The sequence below is a fragment of the Pteropus vampyrus genome, unplaced genomic scaffold, assembly GCF_000151845.1.
Source record: "Pteropus vampyrus isolate Shadow unplaced genomic scaffold, Pvam_2.0 Scaffold14, whole genome shotgun sequence".
NCBI lineage: Eukaryota > Metazoa > Chordata > Mammalia > Chiroptera > Pteropodidae > Pteropus > Pteropus vampyrus.
Window position 1 is genome coordinate 9625489 of NW_011888795.1, and position 16162 is coordinate 9641650.

Sequence of the window (16162 nt, forward strand, 5' to 3'; positions counted from 1 at the left end):
GCAGCCAGTCCTAAGAGGCACTTTATTGCATAGGATTTGGGGACTGTGGCTCTCTCCCCTTCTGCACTACACAGAGCTCAGAGGGGACAGGAGGGTGGGAGGAGCAAGAGAGAGCACACGCAGGCACTTTCTGTGGGGGCAAGAGGATTCTGGGAAGGGGATGGAAGCAGTGGAGGGCAGGCTGTCACCAACCTACCCCTTCCCAGCACCGAGAACCTGGCCTGGGTGGCAGTGACTTGAGTGTGTTGAGGGGCGCAGGCCGAGCAATGGGCAGCCCTCACATGTTTGCTGGGCTGTAACACAACAGGTGTAGCTGCAAGTTCTGGTCCCAGTGGCGCAGCAGCAGGAAGAGCCCCCGGGCCGCAGCCTTGAGGGCGGCCAGGTCAAGGCCGTCGGGCAGGTGCTGTGCCCGCAACCAACAGTCGGCCTTAGCAGCTGCTAGTTCCCACTCGCCGAAGGCAGCGGCACAGCGGTGCTCCAGCCACGCGAGTGCCACGGCCGTGGCCCAGGTCCGGCTCCGCAGGTCAGTGCCTCCAGTCCCGTCTGCCCCCTCCGAGGCCTCCGTGTCTGAGCCCCGCCCACTGTCTGCTTGGCCTGGACCCTCGGAGCCTGAGCTGGGAGATTGGCTGTAGGAGGCCGTGGCACTGTCGCTCTGGCCGACACTAGGTCCCAGAAGTGCCCAGGGAGATGAGGCTGCGGTGGGGCTGAGGCTGGCGCGGTGCGCAGCAAAAGGTGAGGCACGGCACAGGCGCTCCTGTGGGATGCACACCGCCGTGCAGAAGGGCGCGTCCAGGCGGAAGGAGCCAGGGGCCTCTTGCAACCGTACCTGAGGAGAGAGGAGGTGGGGGGAGAAGTGAGCTGAGACAACGGCCTGGCAACACCACCCTCCACCTCCCGAGTCCTCACCAGGGGCAGGTAGTCATGGTTGCTGCCTTCACTGTTGTGGTCACTGGCCTGGCCCATGTTGGGGTTGCAGAGTCTACGGCTGCTTGGGCTTCTGGCCTTCCCAAGGCCGAGGCTGAGCCTAGAGGGAGGCTGGGAGGGCAGGTGGTGAGGACCTCCAGAGGGGGCCGCTGGGTCCCCCATAGCAGACTTGGAGTTGCCATTTTGGTCCAGGTCCCAGCCACCTGCCAGAGAGCTTCCCTTAAGTCCTGCAATGGAGCCAATCAGTGTCAGTGGTGGTCCCTAAGCCCAATTGCTCCCTACCATTTCCACAGATTTGAGTGTTACCTTTAGAGTGGACAACGGTGGGCAGAGGAGCTGTGTCTAGATGGCCCTGAGAGGCAGGAGGGGTACCTGAGGGCTCTGCTGGCTCTGCAGAGGCACAGAAGACAGGGCCGAAGTTTGTGTGGGAGGGTGGCCAATGAAGTGAGGGCCAGCACCTGAGAGGTCACCTGGGTGGGACCCTACCTGAACTCTGCACCTGCAAGGCCAAGGGCAGGACCTCCCTAGTGATAGCGTCCACAGCTACAGGGCAGGTGAAGCAGGAGGGGACAGAGCTGACCTTGCTTGTCTGAAGGGCTCGGAGCCAGGACCTCCGGGCATGGCCTATGAAACCAAGGAGCAGTATGCTGAACAGAAGGGTGTGCATTCCCATCACAGAGTGCATTCCCTCTACAGAGGGCTTCATAGAAAAAAATCTCGCTGCTCCCTCTGTCCACTTTTGAACAGAGTGGAGTTCTTTCTCAGGGTCAGGACCAGCTTGGACTCCCCAACTTTGACAGGAAGTGGTTAGGCTGAACCCTCAACCCATAGCAAGGGTAGGCCCCCTGGTCACCCAGAAATTCAACATTCTGGATACCACTCACGAAGCATTGACTGGTGCCTTTTCCGTCCACTCATTTCATTACTGCCAATAGAACTTTATGTGATGATAGAAATAGTCTATATCTGCATGATCCAATATGGTAGCCACTAGTCACATATGACTATAAAGCACTTGAAGTATGGCTAGTGCAACTGAAGAACTGAAATTTTAACTTAGATTTTCACAGTCTTCCTGAATGACATTTTTAAAAACTGTTATGGGTACTGTGAATCATTACAAGATCACATTTCCCTCTGTTGGCTGCTAAAAAGCTTGCCAATTTTGGGTCCTAGGTTGCAAAGGCATATAACCTCATGGTCTGCATCTTTAATAAAACTTCATTCTCCACTCCATTTTATTATCCTTTTTTTCCCCATTGCCCTGCTTATTTTTTTTCCCTTGTCAATGTGGGTGAGCCACCTCGTTATATGTGAGGTATAGGAGTGATCAAACACACCGACCTATACCTCCGCCACTCTTCCCCATACAGGCTCCTTGGGCCCTGACTGGGCCCATCAGCAACTTACCCCAGTCAGCTATGGTCTCAGCCCCTCCTCGGAGAGCCAGCTGCTCATTGTCCCGGACCACGGAAGCTGCTGTCAGCCGATGGAGTGCTTGGTCCCAAACACCTTCTCTTTCAGGGGGTGATGGAGGTAGTGAGCCATCATCCCCAGGCCCCCATAGTGTCTCTAACCCAATACCCACCTCCCAGCACATAGGCTGCTCCCCACACAGGGCCCGGATCACCACATGGCAGCGTGGAGCCTGGGGAGGCAGTGGCATTGCTGCGGGGGCCGATTCCCCATTGGGGGGCACAGCCGTGAACAAGAAGGGTGGTTCCATCAACATGTCCCACTCCATTGGGGCTGGGGAGAGCAGGTTTCCTGAGGAGACAATGGCAGCAACAGGCAGTGTGGTACCCTGGACTCCACCTCCCCAAGGCCTTCTTAGTGTCAGAATTCAGCTGCCCATCTAACCCTTACCTGAGTCATCCAGGCCTTGTCCCAGCTGCTGTCCTGGCTCAGGGCCTGGCTCATCTGGTGCTGTACCCAGAGAGGGGTGCCGGGGGTGTGCAGGAACTGGGTTCACCCTGCCTGGGGGTGATGACAGGCTTCGGCCAGCAAGAGCTGCTCTATGTTGACGGCCCAGCACCTCAGCACTCAAGGCCCCAACCTGCATATGAGAAATAAGGTCCACTAGTCAAGGAATCTAGAGCTCCCAGCCATCATACATACACATACAACTGGTCACCTACGCCTTTGTCTGAAACCCTGAATGGCTGCTCACCACCCTTAGGAGAAAGGCCAGGCTCCTTATGGCCTCTGGCCCCCTTCTCAGAGTCATCTCATTCCACACCCTATTTCTCACTTAAGGTTGTTGCTTGTCTTTGTTTTTGTTCATGTAGTCTCCCTCTTTGCCTGGCTACTTATTCTTCCATATATGGCTCTTTCCTTACTCCCTCAGACAGGGTTAAGTCGCTTTGACTCTGAGCCCCCATAACACCATGTCCCTAGGCTCAGCACTGTATGTTGCATGGTATCATCATTATAGATTTACCCATTTAGCTCTTCAGCTAGATTTAATAGTAACCACTGCACAATGTATGGCATACAGCAGATGGTCAATAAATACTAGCTGGAGAGACAGTAAATGGATGTGGACTGATTCTCACCTTGACTGAAGCCAGTGGGGGTGGAGGCAGGGGACAGGAACGGGATGCTGCAGGTTCTCCCCAGGCCAGGCTTCGGCAGCCCTGCTGAGAAGGGGGATCCAGGGGGGCACTGCCCTCAAGGGAGCCAGGGGACTCACTGCTGCCTGTGGAGCCTGGGCCTGGCTCTGGGCTGGCAGAGCAGTGGGTGAGCACATATTGTTCCCGAATGTACGAGGACTGGAAGATGCGGCGCCATATGGCTGTGTCAGAAGAGGGGTTGGGTCCAGAGTCCGTGACTGGGTCTGTCAGAACATCAGTACCTGATGGAGGCAGGAGAATGGACCCCAGCCCTCTCCCACTGCCTACTCTTCTAACACTGCCACACACATACACCCAGCACTCACTCTGCTCTGAGTCCCCAGCAGCCCATGGGCTGGACAGCTCTCCTGACACAGTGCCTGTTCCCAGTGGCTCTGAGGTTCCAGTGGGCTCAGTGCCAGGGCTGGTGGCAGATGGCACCTCCTCTGGAGATGGGAACGCAGAGCCGCCCAAGCTCTGCCAGCCAGGCTCTTGGCCCTAGAGAGGGATAACCATTGAGGAAAAAAAATGATTGTAGTTACACACTACCTCTTTCTAAACAGGATTTAAGATGGCTAACTGCAAGAGGCAATAAAGTTAATAAAGCAGAAATAAAAGCCCAGTACTAAGTAAGGAGGAAGCATCAATGCTAATCATAGGGTTGATATAGCTGCTGTAACTGAGCTTCAGGTTTGGCCCTGATCTTCCTAGCAACCAGGCAAAAAGGCAAACAGTCCATTATATATCTCTCGTGATCAAAAAGGAGGAAGTATGCTTAGTTCTTCTAGAGAAAGCTTTAAATAATAAAATAAGTATCATTTCTTAAACTCCTACTATGTGTCAAGTATTTTACCAAGAACGCATATATTATGACCTCTTATTACAATAATCCTATGGAAAAAATCAGCATGAGGCAATGGACTCAGAGAGGTTAAGTGACTTGCCTAAAATCGATGGCTAGTGCATGACAGAATTGGGATCTGAGATTTCATCTAGACTGTGCTCCAGGTGTCCATGAATGTTATAGGAAATAATCGGATGGTGCTTTCTGTAGAGCACTGTGTGAAATAATGAGCAAGTTTTGGCAAAAATCTCACAGCAAATGCTGGAGCTGTTTTCTGTGTAGTATAGTGACTTTTGGTAAAAGCCAATGGCAACACTTTACAGGACAACTCAGTGGAAGACCTCATGAGGGGATGGGCTGCAGTCACCTTGGGGGGCCCAGTGTGATCTCTGAGGAGTCCTGGGGATAGTAGAGTTTGGCAGAGAGGCACAGGAAATGGAAGGAGGGTTTGGAAGAGACGCAGGGGCTTCAGCCATCCCCACTTCCCAAATCCCAGCCCAGGCCTACCCCAGAGGGGCGGGGCCGGAAGCCGTCCACCTTGAAGAGTGAGCAGTAACCGAGCAGCTGGTCCCCAGGGTAGAGTGCTGGGATCTCCCGGGGGGTCAGCAGTGCCTCCACCGCATCAGGTACAAACCAGTCCACAGAGATGTCGCTCAAAGCGGGCTCCAGTGCCTTCCGCAGAGCCTGCACCAGCTATAAAGTGTGGCCAGAGGGAGGCCATGGGAGAGAGAAAAGTGCCCAACAGCCGACTGAGCCGGAAGACTGCCCTTCCCCTGATGCAATCTGCTCAGCCTCTGGCTGAGGGGAGGAGGGTCAGGCTGGGGTCATAGGAAGGAATGGGGGTAAGAACAAGCAAGGAGACTGAGTGCTCAATCCTCAGGGGTTGGTCAAGCTCCTGGCCTGAGCTGTGCCACATGGATGGGGCAAGCCTTATCAAGGACATGACAATACCAGGACACAACTGAGAATAATACCTGAGGGTGATCAGAGGCTGTGCCCCCCTCCCAACTTTAGCCTCTTGAAGAACCTCACTGGCAGAAACACTGGCAGCTCCTCTCCTTTGGCATCCCAAGGGAGAATAGGGATCAGAATGGTAGAGAAGTCCTGGGCTGACCCCACGACCTGATTGGGTTGTTTCGGGCTCAGTGTAACTTGAGAGGACTTCCAGGGGTAGGGAACAGGCCCCAGGCTCAGGCTCACCATGGGCTGCAGCCTCTCCTCAGGCCTCGGGAAGTAGGCCTGGCCCCTGCTGAGGGCAGACAGACCCTGGAGCAGCTGGTGGCAGGCAGGCCCTAACCCAAAGGAGAAGCACCTGATGAAGGAAGGGAAGCAACTATGACCTTCAGAAGCCTCCTAGAGGTGTCAGTCTCAGGCATCTGTCTCTGCCCACCCCATACCTGGCTGCCCCGCTGTGCCACCTCATGAGCTCCAGGGTTTGGTGGGTACTGGTGGCCATGGGTGAGGCAGCAGTGAGCAGGAACAACTGCCGAGGGTGGGTCCTGTGCTGGGGCTGCCTCATGGCCCAGTCCAGTACAGCCAGAACATCTGGGGGACCACTCACAGCCTGTGGCGTCTCAACACTCTCACAGATCAGCTGCACAGTGTCCTGGAAAGAGAAGGCACAGGCTACGCCATGCTGGGCTGAAACATCTCCACTAGGCCTTCAAATCCCCAGACCACACTCACATCACTGCAAAGCCGGCTCTCTGGGAAGAGGGGCTGCACCGATGTGCCAAACATGGCCATGTTGATGAGCGTCTGGGACGGGAGTGACTTCACAGCCAAAACAATGGCATCCTGAGGAGAGCCAGGGAGGACAGTGTGAGACGGGCCCTATGGGCACTGGTAGAGAGGAAGAGACACCAGATTGCCTGCCTTCTCCAGGCCGTGTGTAAAATGAGGGCCTGGATGAAGTAATCTGAGAGAGGCCCTGTGTGTGTGAGACTGTATGTGAGAAAGACTCTGCAAGTGAGAAGCTGGGAGTGTGAGGGAAACTCTGAGTGTTTGTGAGAGATATTTGTGTATGTGACTCTGGAGGTGTATATGACACTTGGGTTTCACATTAGGTGTGACTGAATGTAACTTTATGTATGAGAGAGGCTCTTGATCTGGGAGAGTCTGATGTCTGTGTGAATATGAGAAAGAGAGAATGTGTGTGTGTGTACAGATGTGTGTCTGTGCTGCAGCCTATCTCAGACCTGCTGCCCCATCCAACCCCCAGTCCTGCCCGCACTGTGCCACCACAGGCCTTGTATGCTAAACTGCTGCCATCCAACAGGAAAAGGAGCTCCCGTGTAGCTGTGCCCAGCTGTCCATGCTTGGAGCTCAGGTCCGGGCAGAAGCTCAGCACCAGCACAGGGTTCAGCAGGATGTCCTTGTGAAAGCGTCGCTGCAGGAACCACACCTGAACATGGGATCTCAGAATCATCCTGGGCCAGGCTTAGTGCAACTCCAATCTGGGCTGGCAACAGGACCCAGCCCTGGAAACTTTTTCTATTTAAGGAGGCACTTTTTGTAGTCATTTGAGTAAAAGCAAGAGCAGAGACAGGTGGCTATCTTCTGCCTATGTCACACTTAGACCTGTTCTCTGAGAAACATCCTAGGGAGACGTGCATGGGCCTTCCTGTGACAACAGTCATCAGCCCTCTGGGTTGGTGGTGGCAGCTACTGAGAGGTCTTACTGAGAGCAGAGGACCTCCACCCACCCTAGCATGAGTCTGCTTGCCTGCTCCTCATGCACAAATGCAGCCAGCAGTCAGGCCAGGAGCCAGGTCAGGCCCCCAAGCAGCAATACCTGACGGTCCCCATCAATGTCCCTTCGCTGTAGCCTCTGGAAATCCCGGCGTGCCCTCACCCGGGCCTCGTACTCTGCTGAGCTCAGGCTGCCAGCTTCCAGCATCAGGTGTGGCTGGTGGGGCTCTGGGGAGGAAGGGACATAGCTCTGTCAGGGAAGGCCCTATCTCTGGACCCCAGCTGACCAGTCTCAGTGTCCTGGGAGGACCTTGCAGGTCCAGCCTCCCTACACCACCAGGCCTACCCTCACAGATGACTTGGTCCATCTGGTTTGGGGCCCAGAAATCTATACTTGAAAAAGTGCTACCCAGATAGTCCTGAAGCAGGTCAGAACTGGCCCACTGTGTTCCTCAGTCTCTCACCACTGGGGTACAGCAGGATCTCCAAGGCCCGGTCGCAGAGGTGGTCCTCTGCCAGTGTGACACAGATGGTGGTTGCAGAGCTGGCATGAGGGGGGGCATCTGCCCGCAGAGCATGAGAGGGGCTCTCTAGGCCTGAGGGACATAGAGGCAGAGAGGGGTGATGATTGCTCTAACCCAAGTCGGTACTAAGAGCATAAACATCACCTTTTCTGACCACAATTGGTATGGGGGCAAGCTCAGCTTTTGGAGCCTGATCTATAGGGTTGGATGGACAAGGAGGAATTTGTCTGCTTTCATGGGCTGGAAGGTGGATTCCCACTCTGTTCCTGGCTCGTCAAAGACTTATATACCAACCAAATGCTGATTTAGCATCCTTTTGCACAAGGAAACTTCACTTCATCACTTGGACTGATCTCTTTGTAAGCCTCTCTCTTCCCATTGGTGAGTGGAATGGCATATAAATAAAATGACATTGACAAACCTAGGTATGTGTTGTGGAGAAATGGCCAGAGGATGCTCCCACCGTGGGACTGGAGGTTCCTAAGTCTTAGGTCCCTATCTTCTTTTTGCCTGTGTTCCTCCCATCCCTGAACTTTGAATTATTTCCCAGTCAGCTACACTGGGAGTGGCACCCACCTGCCAGCAGGCATGGCCCAGTCACCAGCATCTCGAAGGAGAAGGTGTACGGGGTAGGGCAGCGGGCAGGGCCTAAGAACACATCTGGAGGGGCAGCTGGCTCCTCCCAGGCCAGCCCTTCCTCCTGGGGGCTGCCCACCCTAAAGCAGCTGGTGGGGCTGGAAGGGAGCATGAGGAGGGTCATTGGGCCACTACCACGGCCCCTATCCCCTCTGGCTGACTGGCCTCAGCCCTTCTCCACCCCACCCATCCCCCAGGCACCTTGCCAAAGCCCCCTCACCCTCACTAGACCCAGAGAAGCCGAGGGAGGGATGAAGAGAATCACCATAGGCCCAACCTGTCGTCACAGAGCCCCGGAGGTCTGGGGGGGCCTGGCGGACCTGGCAGGGCCAGTGGGGTTAGCACGGAGGGCAGAGCCATGCACAGCACCCCATCAGGCCTTGAGGGTAGCTCCCGGCTGCTGCACAGGGTCACTGTCATGGTGCCAGCCGCAGCGATGAGGCCAGTGGGCAGCACAAGTGCAGACCGGGCCTGGGCCAGATCCAAGACGAGATGACCTATGATAAATGAGAAAAGGTGTCAGAGGAGGCTGGAAGCAGAAGAGATGGGGGAAGATAGGGGTGGGAGCAGGCATTGAGTCAGGGGAGCCTGGGCAAGGGGGACTTTGTGTGGTTGGAGAGACGATAGGGTAGCGTGTTGGTGAAGCATGATAAAGACAAGATGAATGACAGTAGATAGAGACAGATTAATGATAAAAGGATCTGGCTGTCATCAGGAAAGGGAGCAGTGACAACACTGCTAATGGAAGGCTGAGGAGAATGGGGCATGTGCACACCACCCCAAGATCCTGGGGGACCCATATCCTCTGCCCCTCTTTCCGCGTCTGCCCCTATTCATTCAACCCTTGCATATCATCTTCCCAAAGGACCTTCCCTTGTAGACTATCTCCCATAGCCTGGGATCCATTCTGTTCACAAATCCCCTGCTCATAAATAGTTAGAGGTTCCTCCATTGCCCACCAGGAGTGGTTCCAGAATTTTCTACCCAAGAGGAGTTTAGGAGAAATAATCTGTTTAGAAGCTTACTAGAGACATAATGCTGCATTTGTGTACCAAGCACATTATTTTACTAAGATTGTAGGTTTATTTGGGGACTGGTGGAGTCATTGTGGTCACCACTACTGCTAAGGGAAAAATGGCCAGGCGTGTACAGCAGTAGTCAAGGCCCTATATGGTCTGGCCCCAGCCTACCTTTACAGCCCTACTTCACCTCATTTCCCCACAATAATTCATCCATTCTTTTTGAGAAATATTTGCTGAATAAATTAAGAGAAGAAAAAGATGTAAGGAAAGTAGGATGGTTAGAACAAAGAAAGGGGCTTCCTTCCTGGCCAGCTAAGGCTTGGGGACAGCCTGCTACAATGGAGAAAGCAAGTTTGGATTTCAGCTCTGTGGCTTCTAACTCTGTCCTTTGATAACTTTCATGTTTTCAGGAGCCTCAGTTTCCTCTGTAAAATGGGAGTCATAAAAACTCTGTCTCAAAGATCATGGTGAGGAATAACATGTAAGGGACCATTGCTGTTATTTTCATCACGTATAAAAGGGGAAGAAGAACAACACTTGCATTACATACCTCTCTGGATTCAAATAAGGTGATACCAGTGAATGGGCTTTGTCAAACATAAATCATTATAAACATGAGGGAGGTATTTTCTTACCATCATCCAGTACAACTTACTTCCAGACCTTTGCCTACACCATTGCCCCCGCCTGGAGTGTCTTTCCCCTCCTCTTCACTTTAACATATCCTATCCTTTCTTTCAGTCAAATGCTGGCTCTGTTTCCTTCTGGAACATTCCTCACTCTGGCCTCTACCTGCTGGGCTTATGCCAGCTTTTAACACCACTGGATTCTATGCCTCTTTTTTAACAGCACTGGATTCTGTGCCACTTCTCGCTTGGACGATAAATCCCATGTGCAGGAATCAAATGAATGTACAAATAAATAAATGAAAGAATGAAGTGCAAGCCACAAAACCTAGCACAGGGGCAGGCTTTTGTCCTCAGCACTCACTGAGACCCTTGGTGTGAGATGCTGGGACTTGGAGATGACCAAAACCCTGTCCCAGGTTCAGAAGCTAATGCTCAAAAGGGAGAGACAGATGTGTGCCTGCCTGCTGTATCTGTCTCCCTGGGTCGGACCTGGGTCAGTCCTCCAGCACCTGGCGCCCGTCAGGTGCCCAATCCACAACCGTTGAATAAAAGGATGAATCAACGAATGAAAAAATCAGTGGCTGGGGGAGAGAGAGGGAGGGGCGACGCAGAGCGGGTGCAGAAACGAGAGTGCGACTGGCTTTTGGGGGACGGGGCTGGGGAGCCCTGGACTCACCCTGCGCGCAGCGGCGGGGCGTGGAGGCCCCCAACCCGGGACCCAGCGCGCGGCAGCAAGCGGCCTGAGAGCGGCGCCGGCTCTGCAGCTGGAAGGAGACACGCCGTCCGGCCGCCTCTGCCTCGAAGCCTGATACCACTTCGGCCTCGGCCAGCGGGTACACGAACACTCCTGGGGCGCGGGACACAAGCGATGTCGGACCTCGCCCGGCACCTGTTCCCCATCACCCCGCGCCCCCACCCAGCCTCACCATCCACCGGCTGTGGCTGCGGGTTGTGGTAGGTAAGTCGGGCCCGCAAGCTGAGGCAGGGTCCGTTGGCGCAGGCCCGGACCCAGGAGTCGGTGAGGGTCAGCGGCGTCCAGCTGGAGGGGCAGTATAGGCCGGGCATGGTGCACTGGGGGAGGAGTGCTGGATGAAAGGGTGCGCAGGGTGAGCCCAGGGCAACCCACTCGCACTCCAGGAAGCCCCCTGGTAGAATCTAACTGAGGCACAAAGACAAGACCTGCAGGGGGCGCAAGGATGATCCCAGCTTAGGCCCAGCCGACAGGTGGCGAGGAAAGGGCGAAAAGGAAGCTGGGAGGGGGGGGATGGCGAAACTCACATCCCGCCAGTTACCTGGGAAGCCGGGGTGGAGAGCAGCTTCCCGCAGCGCAAGGACCCGGGAAGCGGAGGGTTAATGATTAACTGGCGCTTCAGGCGCCCAGCAGTCCCGCCGCCAGTTTCTCTAGGGGCGGGGGGAGGTCACAGCTGTTCCATCACCCGCTCTTGGGCCTCATCGCCGCCCCCATACCTGCCGGCCCCCCGGGGCTCCCCGCGGCTGCCAGCTGTCGGAAGTGGCGCGGGTGGAGAAATGGAAGATGGTCTGGGTGGGGAGCAAGGGATTAAAGGGCCAACATCCTCCTGGGTGCCCCCAGCACAGCAAGGGACAGCAGGGGTGGGGTGGGATGAGGAGCCGAAGGGCCGCAGTCTTTCTCTCTCCAGCGGTTCATCTGACCCGGGCTCTGAGAGGGGCTGCAGGCAGGAGTGGAGGGGGTTGGGTTGGGAAGAACGATATGGGAAAGCGAAGGGAGGGGGTCTTTCAGAGGCTAGACCGAGAGAAGTGATGGGGCAAGGGGAGTTCATGGGATCCGTCCAGGGCACCTCTCCCCACCCTGGCATAGCTCATCTGGGAGTAGGGGGCGGCTGCAGCCGCCGCCGCCCGCCTTAGTCGAGCGGTCACGGGATGCTGCGGGCTGGATCTAGGGCTCGTTGCTTCCCCACGGGCAGCCTCAGCCTCACCGTCGCGTCCTCTGCGGAGTTCTGGGCGCCACGACGGGACAAGGGTGTGTGGTGCCGCCTCTGCGCCCGAGGCCGCACTCAATCCCAGCACCTGCGGCGATCCCGCTCCAGACTCCTGCTGCGGCCGCTCTGGGTCCGCGCAGGGGCGTCGGCCCTGCGGCTGCTGGTCCCGCCTACGCTCGGAAAGGCCGCCGCTCTGGCCCGCCTCCGCCCCTCCTGCCTCTGCAGCGGGGCTGATGCTCCCCACTCCCCCAGCCACCTCCCCCTTCGGGCGCTGTACGCCTCCGCGCCAGCCCTGGCTGCTCAAGCCAGACAGGGCACCGCAGTGCAGGGACCGCGTCTCCGCCACCGCACAGCCCTCCATCAATGCGGGACCGAAGCCCCACCCTTTCTGTCCTTCAGGAAGTAAGGCGTCCTGCACATCTAGCAGAGTAGCTCTATCTGCAGACCCCCAGCACTGCAGCAATCAAAGCTACCCCAATATCACCCCTCCCCCGCACCCCAGCCCTGGCTAGGTTACCCATCACTGCACTGATCCTCCCTCATCACTGCAGCGAACCCCAGCATCCTATCACCATTGGACCCCCCCCCCACACACACACACACGCGCGCGCGCGCGTCCCAAGAAGCCAGCCCCTTTCCTTTGCAAAGTGCTCCTTCATCTGCAGAAACCTTCACGCATCACTGTAGGTATTTTCAGCTTGTGTGATAACTCCAGTGACCACTCACTCCATGCAGGGGTCCCTCATCACTGCAGCGACTTCCCCCCAACACGGAGCAGCCAGCCTTCCCACCACTGCAGTGCCACCTCTCCACACTTTTTCTGGGGGTGGGAGGGTGGGTAGGATCATCCTCTCAGGCTTTAACTCCCTGTACTTAGTTGCCACCGTCTTGAAAGTGAAGCCTTCCAGTCTGCAGAACCTTCTCATGACTGTAGACTAACCCCCATTATGGCAGTGACCCCCACCTCATCACTGAAGCGCCCACAGGAGAAAACGTCTCTGCTTGTAAACAGGTACCTTGATATTGACAGAATTCTTATGCGGCTTGACAGTGTTCTGCTGCAAAAGGTTAGGGAAGGCTGTAACATCTCTCCCCTGATCCCTGAGGAAGAGTCTGGGAGTTTTGGGGAAGTGATCATGTTGGGGGGTGCGGGGAGCAGTTACCCATGCAAGCTTTCTTGCAGAGTCCACACTCATTCTGTAAATAGAGCTTGTGGAGAGCTGGGAGGGGCGGGTGGGCAGCAAGCAGGGAGTGGACTTTCAAGCCAGACTTAGGTTCTCACCACTCCCCATTTACTCTGTCCTTCTGTTTCCAGTCACCATCACCTTACTGGCCCCAGGAGAATCCCCTGCCTCCTTGAGCACCTGAGCCCTCAACCACAATCCTTTCCTTGCTCAAATCACTTAGCATGGTAGCCTTAGCCTGGTCTTTTCCCAGGGAACTTCATGGGTGAATGAATATACACAAGAACAATATAGAAAGCATTCACACCATCACAATGATCCAGCCCACAGGAAGCTCCAGATGGGTCCTCTCCCTGTTTTTTTCCATACTATCTGAGCCATGGTTCTATTAACACCTTTCCTCCCTTCTCTGCTGAACCTGCCCCCAGCCAAATTCTGAGTGAGCATCCCTCTTACAGGCGTGGGGAGAAACGGTAGATAGTGAACAAGCAATGGGCCCTCCAGGCACTCCAGGTCTCCAGGACCAGCCCAGGCCCTGAAGGCTCCATGTAAGTCCAGGCAGTAACCACCTCCCCGTAGATGTTTTGTGCTCTGCCTCTTCTGCAAATTTACCAAGAGGTACATGTGGCCCTCGGGCCAAACACAAAGCTGCAGAGAGCAGTCATTAAGGGGCCTCAAACACACAGAAATGGAAAAAAAGAGGTCCTTGTCTTTGGTCCTAAGGAGAGTTTGGATGCACAACAGTGTCCCAGGAAGATGGTGTTCCTGTCAGAGACTAGACAACACACTAGTAGAAGCCCAGCTTTGCTGGGAAGCTGGACCAGCCCCGAGATCCTGCTGGAAAGACTGTCTTGGTTGAGGCAAAAGGAGGGAGAGACAGGTTAGCAGCTCCAGCTCAACAAGAGATGTAAAGCATCCTGCAGGACGTGGCAGGGCAGGATAGGCCTTGTGGCACCAGGGAGGAGAAGGACTCTGTGGGAGTAGCAACCAGGATCTCTGAGGCCCAGCTGGGAGGTACTCTGGTGGCAGGCTGCAGCGTGGCAGACAGCTGAGGACAGGAAGGGACAGCTCAGCCCCAGAGGGTCCCAAATCAGGTTCCAGGAGGTGGAGGAGATCATAGGCAGGGCTAAGGGATGGCATGGAGCTTGGGTGGTCTGCTGTGTGCCAGGCATAGGGGAGGGTGAGGGAGTATAGAGCAAAAAAGACAAGACTTTGTCTTGAAAGACTTATACTTTAGTGAAAAAGACAAATAGACAGTTACAGGAGATTAAGACGAGTACTGTGTTACAGAGATATAATGGATATTATAAAAGATTCTTACAGGGAGCTTTTAAGAGGCGCACCTAACCTGGTCATAATGGTAAAGGTAGGGGGAGGTGCTGTTTAAGCAGAGTCCTAAATGGGAGTTTATCAGTGAAGGGGGAGATATTTCAAGCAGATGGATCAGCTCATCAGAAAAAGGTGAGAGAGCCAGAGGGACTAAGGAAAGTATAAGTAGGGGTGTATTTGTTTTTTCCTCTTAGTTAATATTTGTCAAGCGCTTACTATAGGCCAGGCATTATACTAAGCATGAATTACCTCCTTTAAGATCAAAACAGCTCAAGAGATAGGTACTATTATTATCTTACAGAGGATAAATCTGAAGCCCAGACAAAGTAAGTAACTGGCTCATCATAAACTAGTAAAGTGGTAGAGCCAGGTTGTTGATCGCAGGTGATCTGGCCTCAGAACACTCGTTTTTAAATTACTACCATTGACAATATAGTTTTCTTGATGTTTATTTCTTGGTCTATTTCTCTTTGACTTTCACATATCTCTTTTTTTCAAAGTTTTTTTTTATTGCGATATAACATATAATATTGTACTAGTTTTAGGTGTATAACATAATGATTTGATATATGTATATATTGCAAAATGATTACCACATAGATTTAGTTAACATCCACTTAGACTCCCTAAATCTCTTAACATGCTTCCTTTTGAAAATTCCCATAAGTCTTGGCTGACCTCAAAAAAAGAGAAACATGTAGAGAAAGGATCTATCCTACTGTCATGGCAGGGAAACCTAGCACCAAGCCAGTGGGCAGAAGCGGGAGCTGGTAGAGCTCAGGCAAGGAGTGAGACAGGTGGGTGTGGCCGAAGCTGCAACCAATCTTGGCCAATTCAGCCCCTGAGAATCCCGGGAGTGACTCTCTCTTCCTACCACAGGATCTGGCACACAGTAGGTGTTGGCTGACCCAGTTGCAGTGATGACATGAGGAAACCCACTGGCTTGCTAATAAAACGGATTCTATTTTCTAATCTCTGTGCGGAGCAGGCAGCTAGGCCACTAAGATCCCTGTCCAAGACATCCGACCTCGGTCACCACCAAGCTGTCCTGTAGGGTGCTGCTTTTCTTTTGATCTGACCCAAGGCAGAAGATTAGAACTCACCCCTCAACTCAAGTTAACACTTCCCAGGTTGGGGCAGAAAGGTGCTAACAACCTTTATCAAGGTTGGTGGTGATAGGCGGTGGGGATAGGGTAAACCTGAAGGGAAGCAGCCTTAAAAAATGACACTCAGCCAGGTCACTTGTTGCAAAGCACAACTCAATTGTCTTATACTTGTGGGCTGCCTCCTTTCTTCGGGGGCAGTGGTCTTGTTTCCCCAAACCTCAGAAGCATCTATACTCTCAGATTTGAGCTGAAAGATAGTAAGGCATAGAGAAAGAGGAGTTTGGCCTCCTGCCTGCCTCAAGTTTGATTTTCAAAATCCTAGCCCCTGCCTGAAGCCCAAATCAGAAGATAGTTTGGTTCATTCATTTAATTATTTATTCACTCAATAAATATTTCTCGTTGTACCCCACTATGTGCTACAGCTGTGCTATAGCAGGAAATAAGACAGTGGTGGGTCTCTTTTCTCACGAAAGACATTGAACAATTATACAATTAATTTTTAAACTTCTTATTTGGAAATTATTTCAAAACAACAAAAGTTGTAGGAATATCATTTTGGGGAGGAAACATTTGAAAATAGGTTGTATACATCCCGCCTTTTTACCCATAAAAACTTCAGTGTGTGTTTCTAAAGAACAAGATTCTAAAAAAAAAAATTCTAACATAACCACGGAATAGTTGTCAAATTCTGGAAACTTAACAT

The 16162-nt window shown here is 53.7% G+C and overlaps 1 protein-coding gene across 8 annotated transcripts; it reads right to left on the minus strand.

Moving 5' to 3' along the window:
- Positions 1–8: 8 nt before the first annotated feature.
- VWA5B2 (von Willebrand factor A domain containing 5B2) lies at positions 9–11968 on the minus strand. 8 transcript variants are annotated; one of them, XM_023526133.1, is made up of 21 exons: positions 11710–11968; positions 11175–11283; positions 10809–10953; positions 10559–10729; positions 8509–8728; positions 8172–8329; positions 7536–7667; positions 7175–7299; positions 6629–6784; positions 6067–6177; positions 5778–5986; positions 5581–5692; positions 4888–5073; positions 3863–4034; positions 3480–3778; positions 2791–2980; positions 2335–2691; positions 1411–1548; positions 1231–1314; positions 907–1151; positions 9–826 (listed from the first exon to the last, which is right to left on the minus strand). In XM_023526133.1, the coding sequence occupies exons 1-21, from the start codon at positions 11715–11717 to the stop codon at positions 278–280; spliced, it is 3876 nt and encodes a 1291-aa protein (XP_023381901.1). In that variant the 5' UTR covers positions 11718–11968; the 3' UTR covers positions 9–277. The 8 variants fall into 8 exon arrangements, with proteins under 8 accessions (XP_023381901.1, XP_023381902.1, XP_023381903.1 ...); XM_023526134.1 differs by having other exon boundaries at positions 3480–3760; positions 8497–8728; XM_023526135.1 differs by having other exon boundaries at positions 907–1127; positions 8497–8728.
- Between the last annotated feature and the right edge of the window lie 4194 nt (positions 11969–16162).

Excerpts from the sequence above, each read along its gene's own strand:
- VWA5B2 (XM_023526132.1), bottom strand. Across the intron at positions 10,730-10,808 it reads GCAGCCACAGCCGGTGGATG|GAGTGTTCGTGTACCCGCTG; the intron begins GTGAGGCTGGGT and ends CCCGCGCCCCAG. Across the intron at positions 6,785-7,174 it reads ACATTGATGGGGACCGTCAG|GTGTGGTTCCTGCAGCGACG; the intron begins GTATTGCTGCTT and ends TCCCATGTTCAG.